A 15,864-nucleotide genomic window follows, 5' to 3' on the forward strand; every position below is an offset into this window, starting at 1 on the left:
AGTTGGATGGTGAGTAATGTGTGATCTGTTGACTTTGCTCTTATAGTCAGTGGGGAGTGTCTCATGTCAACATGAGGCCGACCCAGTTTCAAATACACAAGGTTACTGGCATGCTATAGGCTGTAAACCATCACGCCTTCATACAAATGTGTACTGACGTAATGGCCATTAAAATAAAATCTAAGTGAAAACCTGAAAACAAAAAGTTCTCCAAATTAAACAACAGAATATATGTTTTGTGGACCAAAAGACGAACCAGGACTGAGCTATAAAGCTGCTGGTCACTGCTAAATTTGACTAGGCCCAATGGATTGGCTAAAGTGAGCGGGGAAAGGGTAACTCGAGCCCTCTATGCTAAGACCAATGATGCCTCCCACATGAGTTTGGCCATGGTCAGCTGTCCTTTTGTACCAGATTTTATAGAAAAGTTAATCATGAGCCACTCAATGAGTCAATCCATTCAAAAGTTATGCACTTTTTTGCGATACTTAACTCCCATGACCAGACCCCTTTTAAGCCAATTCACCTGAAAACAACACACACCTTCTCACAAACATACTTGACCTTCATCCTTGTAACTTTTACTTTCTAATGTGGCACACAGGAAAAACCACCTAAGCTGATTTTGCTGGTCATAGGTAGTGTATACAATACAGAAATAACAGCAATAAATCTGGGCATTGAGATGATTTTGGCCCACAGTATTTATCTGCATTATGATGTTAATAAACTGGTGGTCAGAGTTCACCCATATTCTAATTTACCCCTCCCTCAGAGGACATGACAGGCTCAATAAGTGGATACAATGTGTGTAGACTCCCAGTACACCCCCTCACTCTCATGGTAATTTGTGGTTGCAAAGAAAAGAAAAAAACACGATTGCATCTGGAACTGAAGCATGAAGTGCCACACCTGGAAAATCAGACACTACAGTGAATCAGATGGTTAGTTGGACTCTTTGACTATAAGCTGTCGAGCTCTATCATCTTCACTGATTCACACAGTCCAAACCGCTTCATCAGACTCCTGAATGATGGCAGCAGTTTGGATCCGATTGGGCTGGTGTTGCATTTTTGTCTAATTTTTGCATCTTTCCGTTATACCATCATGCTTTGCACCTGACTCAAAATGGAAAGAGAGTGCCAGAGATTGTGGATTACATCGTGCCAAAAAGGTTGGACTGTGCCTCGGGGAAATTTTGGTTTGGAGTTTCCATTCGATCCAGGGGAAACAAAGCTGGCTGCAACAAATTACTGAGGCATTTTTCCATGCATGATGGTAGTGGTTTGCATGTGTATGTGTGAAATTTAGTAGATCTCTGATGTAATATTGATTTTTCCACATATGACACTTTAACTCTATGTCTTTTACAGTAGCTCTAATGTTACCTTTCATGCACTATATTCTTGTGATATAACTCGTTAGTGTGAGGGAATCCCTCCCTGTTTTTTTTTTTTTTAATTTGAGCTGGGCATTTTGGAGCTGATGTTGCATCCAAAGTTACAGTTGAAACTCTTCACACCATGTATCTGTGTGTAGCAGCGTTACTGGGAGACATATCAATAATGGAAACCATAATGGCATTGTCAGCAAAATCCAGCTTGTGGCCACAAATCCATCCACACATACCCAAGATCCCACCTCTGACAGTATGTGTGACTCTCCAGTTACCCTACATACATGCATATGTATTACGCATGCACTGAATTACATCACACATCTGACCACACACAGGAATGAGGCCAGCGCATAAACGACCATGCTGAGGAGTTGGCAACCCTCCCAGACTATAGCTCTCCAACAGCCACCTCCAACATGTGCTTTGCACCCAAACTATACGCACACATTTCAGCCTTGACAGGTGTAATAAAGAAATGATATAGTTTTATTTCAATTTGTAGTCTCTTTGAAGATTTATAGGGTCCCTGTAGCAGTCATTGTGCAGAAAAGATAACATTGTTAAATCATACAGAGCGTGTACGTACAAAGTGGTTGAAGTGGCCAACATATGCAAACATAGAGTTATTCCATAAGGCATCGTATTTAACTCACCAACCTCTACAACTTCTGGGTTTTATTGTTCCACCACAGTTTCTCCCATATTGGGAGATGAAAGATATATCCATACTAGTTCATGTTATTACTGTAGAGGAAGCTTTGGCAATTGTTTCACTTCAAGTTAAAGCTGAATGCCCGAACAGTATGTACCCCTTTGTCATTCTATATCAGTCCTCTTATTTCTAATCCACTGTGAAAATCCCAGTAAAGCCATTGGAGAGCATCTATCCTTGTGTAACATATGCTGGATGAATTTTCTGCTGCATGCTGCTCACATCAGGGTTGCTTTAAAACTACAAACCAGGCTGAGTGTGAATAGCTATCATTTCATGGGATGATCAGACAGTCGTTTTTTCCAGTGTGGGCTGGTGAAATAATACTACTCTGCACCAAAATGTAATCAGTAGAGATGGTGTGGGGATGGCAGCCAAACAGAACTGTGCTCTATAATTTTACCCTTAATGGGGAAAGAGAGTCTTATATTAATGCTCCATTCAGCAGCTCCAGTAAAGTCAAACTCCCATTATTATGTTATCTTCGGAAAGTATTAGAAGTATTTCTGTCATCTTTTCAAATTCCAAAAAGTTTCCAAAAACATTTGAAGAAAATTCTTTAACTTGCCAGCTGCAACCTGCTTAATGTTGGAAGAGCCAATCTGATTAGGTGTTGCATTGTCAAAAATTGTCAGTAGGTAATCTATGCTGCATGGAAGGTGCAGTAGTACTGTTGTCGCCCCCTGTAGGTACTGGTGAAAGTAGTCGTAAGGGGTAAGAAAGTAGAAAGTAGTAACTTTTCTTTAAAATAAAACCAACAGCCAGCCAATTTATGAGACAACATTGCCTCTGCTAAGTCAGCATGCAAGCAGATGAACTCTCTTATGGTGATGGTAGCTCATGTGACCATTGCATTACGTTTTGTAGCATTCTGTCGAGTCTCCTAAGCTGTGTTTCATTAGTTGTGGCATTGAAGAGTGAGGACAATGCCAGCATCTAAATGGACCAAACTGACCTTTGCAGGTAAGTTGACATGCTATTAAATCTCCTTTTTTCTTTCTTTCTTTACTGGGCCATTCTCACGGTTTATGTAATGCTGTTCATAGCAGGTGCCCAAATTTATAATCTGAACTTGAGTGACAGCCAGTCAGTTGATGAAGCTGGGACGTGACAGCAACATTGTTTACAGACACTGACTGGATCCTGACCAACCGGTGTCTCACTGAATGGAAAATATCTCCAAGGTGAGGCGAGACAGAGACTGCCAGGCAAGCTTTTAGGCTAAAACACACAACCGATTTTCTCCTAAGGAGCCAAATCCAACCACTGTACCGTCCAGCCATGCTACACCACCAATAAGTCATGGAAAGTAATGGCAGTTTGAATTAGCACTGGTCCCTGGAACTGCAGGTCACAGACAACTTAGCCAGATAGTCTTAGTTGAGTTGACAGTTATTGAAAACATATATTTACTTTGATTACTATCCATGTTTACACAGTAAACTGTAACACTGCTGTGGGTTAATGTTGTGTATTAGCTAATTTACTCATTATACTGAGTCTACAGTCTACTCTGCCCAACAGTTTCTTTGCTTTCACTGGCTCCAAAACATTGTCACACATGAATTCTATATTGTTATACAAAGTCCTCAAAGTCCAAAGTGGAATTAGTCCCAAATGGTTTGCCACGTTCCTCATGAGGTCAGAGTAACTCCAAACCATTTCTCTCCTCAGTACTTCTCCAACGCTTCTGCCATTGAACGCAGGCATGTTCTGAGCTCCTCTCATGGTCTACCATCGAGCAAAACATGTGGTAAACAAATAAATCAGCAAAAGTCATGCAATAAGTCATAATCAGGAAACAAATTCTCTCTGGACCTGACTAATGTGGTTGTGTCTTATTTATGGTTTTAAGCAAGTTATCACGGTTCAATAATCACATGCAGATTAATTATCCAGAAGACACCACTATGGTTCAACTGTCCTGGATACACATCAATCCAAATTAGGTATTTTCTCTCACACACTTGGAGTGTAACACTGTGTGTGGGCCTGAAACGTGTGAGGTCACAGCTCAGAAGCCCCTAATCTGCAAGGTTGGAACACTTCATCATCCAGCATGAGCCACTTCAGAGGTGGCCGAGGCAGTTTCAGCTGATGCCTTTCATTAGGCCTTTAACAGCTCCTGCAGTTCACCCTGTGCAGCCTTACAAGAGTAAAAATCATGGCTTTATTCAGGTTATATTACATCTTTTATGTAGTGGATAATGGAAGAAATAGCATTTTAATTCTGCATGGTTTCATACTTAAATACCCTCACACATTACAGCCTGATACTTTAAATAAATACAAATACAGCACTGTGCAAAAGTCTTAGGCAGGTGTGAAAAAATGGCAAGAAGAATTGATGCTGGTTTGAGGGGTCAGATTTTTTTTAATCTTCTGTTCACTCACTTTGCATTTGTTAATAGATAAAAAATAATCTGTTAACATTTCAATTTTTGAAAGCATTCTTATATATATATATATATATTATTTGTTTATTTTTCACACCTGCATAAAACTTTTAATCAGTAGGCTACTGTACATTCATAATCATATAGGCTGTATGATTGATTGTATGACACCTAGTCCACATATTATGCATTTAGAAATTAGAAATAACATAGTGGTGATTTCAATCATTTTGTACACTGGTCGAAATCTTTTGTAGAATTTTGAGGTAAAAAATTGATCTGGTCTTTGCTAATAAGTGCTTGATAAGACCTACAATTCCCAGTTTAAAGATTGAGGCTGCTAATATTGTACATTATTAATTATCAATAAAAATTAATATTTATATTTATTGTCAGGAAATGCCATTTTCAAATCAAATATATGGATGTAGGGTTAGAGTTTGCTTGGAAAAGAAGATAAAAGTAATTCTTTAAAATAATAAACATGTATATATATATATATATATATGCAAATTAAGTTATAAAGTTAACTATAAAGGCAATAAGCCGATATACAGTAGATTTGGTGAAGAAAAACCAAAGCATCTGGTACCCTTCCCTATCTCTCGGGAGTTTAAGAATGCCTGTGTCTTATTTTCCAGCTCCTGACAGACAGCTGTAGTAGCAGAGTCTCTGACCCTTGACCCTGAACCAGGAATCCACTAATGGGCTACCAATGATCATCTATCTCCATCAGCAAGATGGATTGGTTAGTGTCACTTAATTTGAGAGCTCCTTGAACAAGCAGACTCTTACTTTAAAAGGGCCTATTACAAGTTTATTTAGACACTGTGTAGCAGTGCACCACAGAGGGCACGGTGACACTGCAAATGATTGAAGTAACCTAATTACTTTCATGCAATACTTGGGATCATTTTTCTGCTACAAAACATTATCATTTATCACAACTGAGTACTTTCAGCTGTCAAACAAAGTAAACAACCCACGTTTATGGTGAAAACAGAAACAAACTTTGTTTCTGTTGATGAAGACAGACCAACTTTCTCTTCTAAACACTGTGTCCGCTCATGAGCTTACAAACCAATAAAAGTAAGCATGTCCACTAATCTTCTGATGATGTGAATGTGTTCCTTTTTTCCAGCTCTCCTTCCTGCCTCTACCCCATCTAAAGATCAGTGAATCAGCCGTGTTTTGACACTTAATGGGGCTTGACCTTTGGCCTCTGGTACAGAGCCCGGTGTCGGAGTGTTTAGTCTTCATGAAGCAGATTAGCTGGTAAAGTCAGGCAAGACAAGGAGAGGCTGCTGCTTCCACACAGAAAGTCTTTATACCTGAGAGCCAGTGATTAGAGACCTAATCTGCTGCTATGGTGGTCTTACTGGAAGACACGCATGCACACACATGCGCATGCTCAGTGGCATCAGTACTGCATTACAGCCATTTCTAGAGGAGGCTGGTGAGTTAAATGCACTGATAGAAACAGACCATTTTACACTAGTAACGTAAACACTAACATGCCAATAGCACAGCCCTGGAAGCAACTTGGGCTTCAGCATCTTGCTGAAGGATACTTTGAGATACCTGCGCCATGGATTGAATCACCGACCTTCCAATTAGTGAACAACCGTTCTACCACCCACCACCACTATGTCAGGCATCTTAGTTTTGCATGCATTTGCTTATTCGCACTTGACACCAAGCACAGATGAGACTGATGGGAAAGTTATTAGGTATTTGGTCATGAAATAACTTGAAACTGTGTTGGTTAGGAAATTAGTTTATCCTGAGAGTGACTGATTGAGCCTGTACCAAATTTACTGGTAATCACTCCAATATTTGTCAATTTTATTTCACTTAAACCTACAAAATGGCAACCAAACGTCACATAATGCATTGCCTGGGAGCCATTAATACATGTACACAATTGTTCTAAACCCATTCAGTAGGCACTGGAATATTTCACATGCTAAGTGAAAGTTATGACCTGCTGGATGAGGGATTCATCATCTTAACACTATGGATATATGAACCACATTTCATAGCAATCCATCAAATAGGTGTCGTGCCATTTCAAAAACAAAAAATTAATGGTTAGTCTCATCCTCTAGGCGCAATGAATGTCTGTAATATTATGGCAATCCCTTCAATAATTGTAGAGATATTCTAGTTTGGACCAAAGAGGCAGGCGGACAAAGTGACATTGCCAACCCCTTTGCAGGTTTGATGAGAAACAGCCTGGCTGAAAACCTATATCTGTCAAAGACAGTCGGCTGTGTCCCCGGTGTATTCTGCTGACTGACCCCCTGATACACATTTTCTAGAGGCCCGACTCCCAACCCCGAGGCCTCTGGCAGCAGGTCCTGGCCCACTGTGAGATTGAGGGAGTGTATAAAATGACTCCTCCAGCCAGCTCAGTGTGAGAGGAAGGGAAGCATGCTAAGAATATTTTCCACATAGTTCGGCAGGGATCGGGAAACTGTTGGAAAACAAAGTGTATGGGAGAACTTGGGTTCCCAAGTATTTTTAAAATACCCAAGGCAGGCATTTGTAATAAAACTTCTTGGATGAGGAAAGCTTATCAAATGTTAGTTGTGTTAATATAAACAAAGGAATCATTGAATAAAGTGAAAGTTCTGGCAATGCTGAAATGCATATGCACAAAAGGGGGAAATACTGGGACTAACATATTTCTGAGAGCATTCCAAAGTAGTTACCAGTGCTTTTGTAGAATGGTTTTATCATGCTAAATCATCCTAATTGTCAAAACTTAGCTTGTTTAATAACAGCAAACCACTTAACCTATCATCAAAAACATTCTACCCCTCATTGTGAAACATGTTGAACAACACAAGCGAGCACTGTGGCTACACAAGCTCCTGCAGTGTAGAACCTGTTTATGCAACAAAACTATTTATTTATACTATATTTATGAAAAGTTTGTGGTTTGGGTTGAATTAAATTAGTTTTGTACGTAACTAACGTTAGTCAAGAATTAAAATTATGTAGCAGTCTCCTAGGTAAAAGCCTGGTGTCTCTGACCCATCCATCCACCCTGACCCCCTACTCAGAATTTGTTGCTCCTTATTCTACATCATGACTTCCTGCTTAGAGGCAGCCCTGCACATCCTTGCCCGACCACTGTCACGTTCATTTATTGTAAGTTATTTATATTGAATATTTAACTCAAGTAACATATTTATTTTAAGCCAATCCATGATGATATTTTTCCTAACCTTAACCAAGTAGTTTTGTTTGAATTCAGAACGTTAACAACATATTATCCAACTTTAAAACTGTGACTTTAGTGAAGCGTCATAGTTTGAAGAGTAAAGTAGGGCTACCTAATGCGTTGAAAAGTGACACCAAGGGGTCGTGACCAAGGATACGTACGTGATGAGCGCAAAATGAGAACAGGTTGTCCTGACTCACAACTCATGATTATGTGGATTATATACAAATTAGAGTGCATTACTTTCTGTATAAACTGTGAATGAGAACAGTCAGGGCCACTGTATGTTGCTCTGGGGATTGTTGGCTTATATACAGTATATCCTTTTAGGTCCTAACAGCACTAAGTGAGTGTAAGAGCATGTCAAGGACAGTTGACTAGGGTGGTCTTTCTCCTATCAGTCTTAACAACCCAACTCTTGTAACCACCTGTGTAAGGTTAAATGCATTAAGACGGGGCCAAGTAAAACAGAGTGCGGCCCTGAATGCAGCATGGAGAATAAAAGCCCTATCAACTAAATATCTATTAGTAACTGCTTAGGGAGTGTTGCTGTCAGATAGTGAGAGACTTGGACCTGGTGAACCATTTGAGGGAAAACAGACACCAGCAGAAAGGTGTGCGTGTGTGTGTGTGTGAGAATGAGACTGAAAGTGTGTTTACAGTAGACTAGGAGAGGAAACCAATGAACGCCTGTCTGCAAGGAGCAGAGCCAGATCCACTCAAGGTGAACCCCAAACTGATTTCTACAGTTTACAGCAGTTTTCCTCGAGCTGAAATGGCTCCCACAACCTCTAAGTTTGGTTCGGATTTTAGAACATCAAAGACCATTTTTAACATAACATGCATTATGCTTTAAGAGGCCTTGGGCTTTTGGTTTCATTGTAATACATCAAATCATTTGACAGTTTGCTGTAGCGTTGGTAGATATGCTACCTATAGGGTTTTAAGTTGAATTTAATGCAGCCCAAGGCAATAAAAGGCCAACAAGACAGCTTCTTGCATTTCAGTCTGTTAATGTATAGGTTCAAATCTGCTACCTGATAGCCAAGTAGCTCATGTAGTTATGAATGTTTTTCACAAACAGTCTCAATAGGCAGAGTCATTTTGAAACCCTATTAGTCCAAACGTCCCATTGACTGAAAGCCCATTTGTCCGACAGCAAGTTGTGCTAAAAAATCAATGCCCATTGCTCCAAAAGCCAGGTGCTCCAAAAATTTACATGATGATGTTGCGAGAAAGTCTGTTCCTCCCTGTCTATATCTTTCCCGCCCATGAGAGTGGCATTTCCAATAGTGGGTGTGTTGGTGTTCAGGTAGGGTTGAGGTCTGGTTAAGTATCATAAGATTGGGATTAGGGAAAAGGTTTGGTTCTGGTAAAAATAAGGGGAACATATCAATGCGGAAACAAATTCAAACACAACACTGTCAAGGATGACATTATTATGCATAATAATTAGCCATGTCCTTTGTTGTTGGGTTAGAGGGGTTATTAAGGGTGTGTATTTTTGGGCCTATGGGCCTTCGCAAGCCTCAACCAATGGGCATTTGTAATCACATTAAAAACAAAATAAATAGAAATCCACTGATCCAGAAAGTTGTTATTGGTACACAAACTTTGCCACCTCAGCTAGGCGTTAAAAGCTTTGTTTTTATGATATTTGTGTCTTTTTAAAGCACTGTGGTAATGGCAGCTTGGATACTTCTGCCTTCAACCAATATTTGTCCATATTTCTACAGCTGACAAATACTTAGTTATGAGCAAGTATGTTGTGATTGATGCAAACCTGTGACCAGACAGTTCTTAACAGTGTACGTACATGAGAAAATGCTGGAAGAAGATGATTATTACAACCAACATTATAAATCTCTAAATAACTGAGTGGTGGAACAGAAAAGGGAAACAGTATCACCATCTTCATGCCTACTCACAGCAGTAGGTTATAAGATGAATTATTTTGCACCTGGAAATGTATGTTTTATAGCACAAGATAATTCAATGTTGTGTGCGTCTTACCTCGCTCTTCTAAATATCAGGCTATATTGCTGGCAGGCCAGGCCCACAGTGGGGGTGTAAATGATGGGCATGAACCTTTCGATGTCTGACATCAGCACCCGGTAGAAGAGTTTTTCGTTGCGGTCCTGGAGCCCCATCAGAAACACATATCTGGAAGGACAGGGAGGAGCAGGGAGGGAAACACAGCATGTTAATCTTTAACATCTTGTGGACTCCTACCTGCTGAACTGTTGAGGGGTTTATTAAAGTCAGATGGTAAATCCTGTGCGTGTGTGCAAGATGTACCAGGCACGATTGGGGGAACTGCAAAGAATCGCTTAAAAAAGAAAAGAAAACTGAGACAAAAAGTTTAACATTTTTAGTATGGGAGTATGTTAATATGGATTGCAAAAACATTGAAGTAAAAAAAAAAAAAAAATTAAGAAGGAAACAGAAACAAGGAACCCTGCTAACATTCTCAATAATTACTTGTAAAAATGTGTTTTGCCTGTGTTCCAAATTATTGGAAAAATACACAGAATAAAAATCAGCCCTTCAGATAGCCTACACAAGCTCTTTGTTCTGTAGACTGACCGGGAATTGAGGGGTTTGCATACAGCCCAAATTAAGCAGAGCATGCCAGAAAGGGCTCTATTCCTAATCAGAGAAGTTTCCATAAAGCCAAGAGCACAAGGTGGCTCTTGTTGAGGGGATAAAAAGCATGCACGCTCTCCCTGCTATAGGTTAGGCCGCAGCAGCTGCACAATACACGGTGGTGACAGTTGCTCTTGAAGAGTATTGTTTTTATATTGGTGAACTGAATTAGCTTCTGCCACATGCAATTCATTGCATGGAAGGTTTCTGTATGCTTCACTGCATGGAGTAAAAATAACAAATTGCCATTGAATGATTATTGGCCATTGACTAACAGGTTCCTATGGGTTAATGTATTGCTTGTTTTTAATGTACACTTTGATTTTTTACTTTGAAATCTAAACTCATGGTCTACTTACTAGTTTTTCCCAGAGCTTTCAACTAAACGTCAAACTCTGTGGTCATGGAGATAAGCCATGTAATGACAACTGTGTTTCTTTTCAGGAAAATACATAATATAATTACAAAACAAATGGCATATTCTTACTGCATATTAGCTCATACTAATGATTAATCACTTCACTACTTTACTCCCTCATTTGAATCACCATTAGGGCAGTGTTGTACCTTTCTCCCCTTTCTTCTGGGAATCTAATACTGCCCTTCTGAAAATGTGGGGGACTTTTTGCTTCTGCACTGTCTTCATGTTTCTGACCTGAGAGGTTGCCACTTGGGCTTTAATTATAGTAATATGAATATTTTTCAGATTTGAATTTGAGACACAATCCTCTGTTTGTTCCTATTTAAATGCATCAGTAATCACTTTTGACCAGGTGCAATGATTACATTATGTGTCCCTATTACTTTACCTATCACAATCATTTCATGGAAAGGGAATAAAATGAAAAGAAAATGATCATGTTAATTCTCATGAAAAAAAGAGTTAATTGCAGCCCTAGGTGAGATATATTTTACATCCCAGTATATGCTTCATCAAGAGGATATTCAGACTTAAGAAACCGCCCTTCAAAGCCTTAGACTTAAAAAATGATACATCTGCTCTCATAGGCAGAGTAAAAGCATGTTGTGATATGTAAACTGCCCTTGTACAATAGGTGAGGCTCAACTTTAAGAAGGAGAAGTAGGAACATCACAAAGACCAAAGCCTGAATTGTGTTCACAACTAGTCTGAACTGCAACATTGTGATGACTTCACTCTTCTCTGTCAATCAACTGCTGTGACTCAGCAAATGGAACTATAATTAAATCCCCACATTAAACCATGACATATTACTGCAGTGTGATGTTGTTTGATTTGCTGCTGGCAGACATTAAAGGAAGCATTCATTCACCATTCTTCACCTTAAAAGGCGTGAGCTCTGCCCGCACCCAGGAAACAGGAATATTTACAGTACACACTGCTTTATAAAGCAGGATCCATGCTGACTTACTGAGTGCAGTGTTTCCTTTAAAGTCAACCTACTGAAGCAGCCAGGACATAATCTATCTCTATCTTAATCCATTCTAGCATGAGTGATCAGCTGCTCTCTACCAACCTCACTGAATATGGGGTTTCCCCTTAGCTGTAGCGTTTCATATGCTGCAGTATTTCAGTTGGCAAAGCCTTTGAACATTCATTTCCTCTGTTGACGACGGTCACAGTAGGTACTTTATTCACTCAATCATCTCAGATCATAAACACATGGGTTTTCCAACAGTGCCGGAATGAAACTAGGCACATTTACTCAACTACTATATAATTTTGAGGTGCTTGTACTTTATTTGGGTATATTCTGCTACTTTTTTACTTTTACGCCTCTCAGGCAAATGTTATACTTATCACTTCGCTACATTTCACTCAAAACATGAGTTACACTGACATATTTTCAATGTTGAGATTATACAAATATAAATATACACTCATCAACCACTTTTTTAGCTAGCAAGGTGTACCTAATAAAATGGAGGCGTAGTCTTCTGCTGCTGTAGCCCATCTGCTTCAAGGTTGGACGTGTTTTGTGTTCAGAGATGGTGCAGACCTTGGTTATAACGAGTAGTTATTTGAGTTACTGCTGCCTTTCTAGCATCTCCAACCAGTCTGGCCATTTTGCTCTGACCTCTGGCATCAACAAGGCATTTTGGCTCACTGGATAATTTATCTTCTCCGTAAACCCTAGAGATGGTTGTGTGTGAAAATCCCAATAGAAGTTTGTGAAATACTCAGCCAGCCCGTCTGGCACCAACAAGCATGCCACATTCAAAGTCACTTAAATCTCCTTTCTTCCCCTTTTTGATGCTCACTTTGAACTTCAGCAGCTCATCTTCACCATGTCTACATGACTAAATGCATTGAGTTGCTACCAGGTGATTGATTGATTAGATATTTTCGTTAAAGAGCAGTGAGTGGCCAGTGAATGTAAATCAACTAATATATCATGATGTTTCATTAAACTACACAGCAGTATAAAAAGTAGTTATTTAACTCTACCTTTACCAGCTGCAACATAGTGATGCATATGCATTACTGCATCAGTGATTGTAATTCACTAGTATATGGTCATATATATTGATCTGAAATGTGCAGTTCTGCATGAATACTTTTACTTTACCAATTATTTTTGCTAATTCTTATCTATGTTTACTTAAGTTTTGAATACATTACTGTTACTTGTAACTGAGTTATTCGACTTAGTGGTTTTGCTCCTTTTACTTAAATAAAAGATCTGAGTAATACTTCCCCTTCAGTTTGTCACAGTAAAACAAAAACACAACTAAATCCACTAAAAGAAAGTATGTCTAGAGTCTACAGATCTGATTAAATAGAATGGGTTATGGTCATAAAAAACAAATGACTGCGTCCAGCAGTAAATACCAAAGAAGGATTCAGAGTGGGGGAACAGACTGTAAGTAAACACGGCAGGCTTGAGCAATAGCAGGCAAATAGCAGTCCTAAATCCACAGGACCAAAGCCCAATGCTGGAACGCACTTGTGGCCCAGAGACAGATTGTCAGTGACATTGATAGGGCATGGGAATGGCAGTGACAGGCTCCTAATGACTGTTTTTAGATGCTGTGATGTTGCTATGCTGGAAAATGAGGCAGCATTTAAAAGGCTGTCTATTTCCTGTTGACCCTAAATCATGTCTCACAAGCAACTCACTCATCCTTGACATTAGGAGTGACAGCTAATGGAACGGTTGACTTAGATTTGGAGACTGGAATAAGAGGCAATTTCACAGACAGATAATATTCAGCACTCTGCATATAATTTAAAACAGTAAAAAAGGGCTACGACTTCAGTTTGAGGCCTGGTTTCATTGATCAAAGAGTCCAGACTGAAATGTTACCATGAGGCACATTCATTACATAATGCTAATAGCTAAAACTCCTAAGCGTCTAATGAAGCATGCAAAACTGAACTGAGGTTTTCATTTGGCCGCTGTGGAGGTTAAAAAAACACATGAAGGAGAGCAGGGAGGACACGGTGAAATGAGGGGGAAAGGGAAGACTGTGGAGATTTGTTCAGTAAGATATATGGTGTTAGGAGATGGATATAGATCTCTGTGGGCTGATCACTAATCTGACTCGTGTTTTGAAGGCTTCCAGATGTAGGACCTCTCAGTGTGCACAGGGGCAGGGGGATCCTCTGGGGAATTCACTGAAACTCAACTCTACTGATTTCAAGCGGATAGACGAAAAAAGGGTATTACATCATTGTAGCAAGTAGAGGTTTCTGTGTGTGTGTGTGTGTGTATGTGTGTAAGCCTCACCTGTCCAGGTCGTCTCTCTTCATCTCGTAGTTCTTGAGCACTCGGAGCAGCTGGACGTCCTGGTCGGTGAAGCTGGGAGGCAGCAGGCCGTGGATCCCCAGCTGGAGACGCTCCTCCAGGGAGAAAGCCATGCCCTGGGAACACACACAAACCACCTTCGTTATCTTCCAGCATCCTGGCATACAGGGTGAACCTTAGAGTGGGCAAAGACTACTATATTGGGTGTTGAATGCCTTCCTCAATTGTAGTTCATGCAAGAAAAGTCTTATGCTTATGTTTTTTCCCAGCTTATTCTATATAGCCAGTGATCTTCCATATTCACAACCCTGATTCAGTAACCTATAGATATCTGACATTTCCTCCACTCTAACCCATTTCCAGAGGGGAGGAGGGCTTCATTTGACCAGCAATCACTAGAAACCTCATTCGGCCGAGCTGGCTGACTTCCAGTTTCGATCGATTCTAGCTTGAACTGGGATAAAATAATGAAATCCTGCGGCTCTTATTGACTTTCTGAATGTTATCAGACCGACTTTATCAATACTGATAGTGAAACAAGTCATCTTCAGGGAGTTGTTTTTTTTAGATCGCTCTAACAAAGCTATTTTTTAATTTTTCTTAAAAAAAATCATATGTAGACGATCAGGAAGAACTCAGGACGCTCAAAGTGAAGTCGGATCAATAATAGGTATTATGGTTTTGCCAAAAATGCTTTCTGTTCGAGGCCAGAAATTCCAGTCTGTCTACCTCTGCTGTCACTGAGCCGGAACAGGTGTCAGTTAATTCTGTTGATTGCTTTGATCTGATTGCCTTTGATCTTTGATGTGATTACAGTTACAGATACACACACACACACACACACACATGCGCATAAGCACGCACACTCCTCACACATGCATACACATGCTTCAAACACACGCGCGCACGCACGCACACACACAGTAACTTTATGTGATTTTAATTACACACACACACACACACACACACACACACACACACACACACACACATTTTGAGGTTAAAGGGCATAGTTTGAAATCTCTGAAGAATCTCATCATAGTGTACACACACTGGCAGTAGCCCCCGTGGCCCTTTCAAAATTTCCCCAGAGGAAATTTTCTAGTCGTCATCTGTAATGGCGCCACTGTCTCTGTCTCAGAATTAACAAGATAGAAGACACACTTTTGTAGCTTCTATTTAGTATCTTTGAATATAGTAACCTCCTGGCGTGTTGCCATGTTTGTTATTAACATCCTCCAAATCTGGTATTTTTATTACTTCTCTGGTGCGCCCTCTAATGAAAACCTCCAGTAACACGCTTTGCACACGGTATGCCGGTTGTATAATTGATTGCATGGTTTAAAGCCAAGTATACCTCTAGCCAGGCTTACTGTTTTCCTTTCCCAGTCTTTATGCTCTACTAAGCTGACAGTCTTCTGTTTAACAGATAAATATGAGAGCGGTATCAATTATTTATTTAATCATCTTTAAGAAAACATCGAAGTGTATCCCCCCACCTCCCCATTATTAAATCTTGAATTTAGACTGTTTAAAAGCACTAACCTGGACAAATGATGGTAGATGTCTGTGCACTTTGCACCAAGAAGTAGATGGTTTCAACCATAATAAAATGAAATAAAAAAAATAGAAAATAATTTCTTCAATTTCATTACCTGCTGTTAAAGCAATCTGAGTCATGTTCAATCTTGTTGCACTGTTGGTATTTACCCCGCCTGAAAACTCTGTCTGAACTTTGAACAATTGCATATTTA

The 15,864-nt window shown here is 39.8% G+C and overlaps 1 protein-coding gene across 1 annotated transcript in view; it reads right to left on the reverse strand.

Annotated features, from left to right (window-relative positions):
* me1 (malic enzyme 1, NADP(+)-dependent, cytosolic) overlaps nt 1–15,864 on the reverse strand; it is an 83,920-nt gene that overhangs the window by 37,792 nt on the left and 30,264 nt on the right. The window contains exons 2-3 of the mRNA XM_059338258.1: nt 14,093–14,226; nt 9,750–9,899 (exon numbers count right to left, since the gene is read on the reverse strand). Coding sequence (XP_059194241.1) covers nt 9,750–9,899; nt 14,093–14,226 — 284 coding nt within the window. The remainder of the gene's footprint in view (nt 1–9,749; nt 9,900–14,092; nt 14,227–15,864) is intronic.

This window comes from Centropristis striata, chromosome 8 (genome assembly GCF_030273125.1).
Source record: "Centropristis striata isolate RG_2023a ecotype Rhode Island chromosome 8, C.striata_1.0, whole genome shotgun sequence".
NCBI lineage: Eukaryota > Metazoa > Chordata > Actinopteri > Perciformes > Serranidae > Centropristis > Centropristis striata.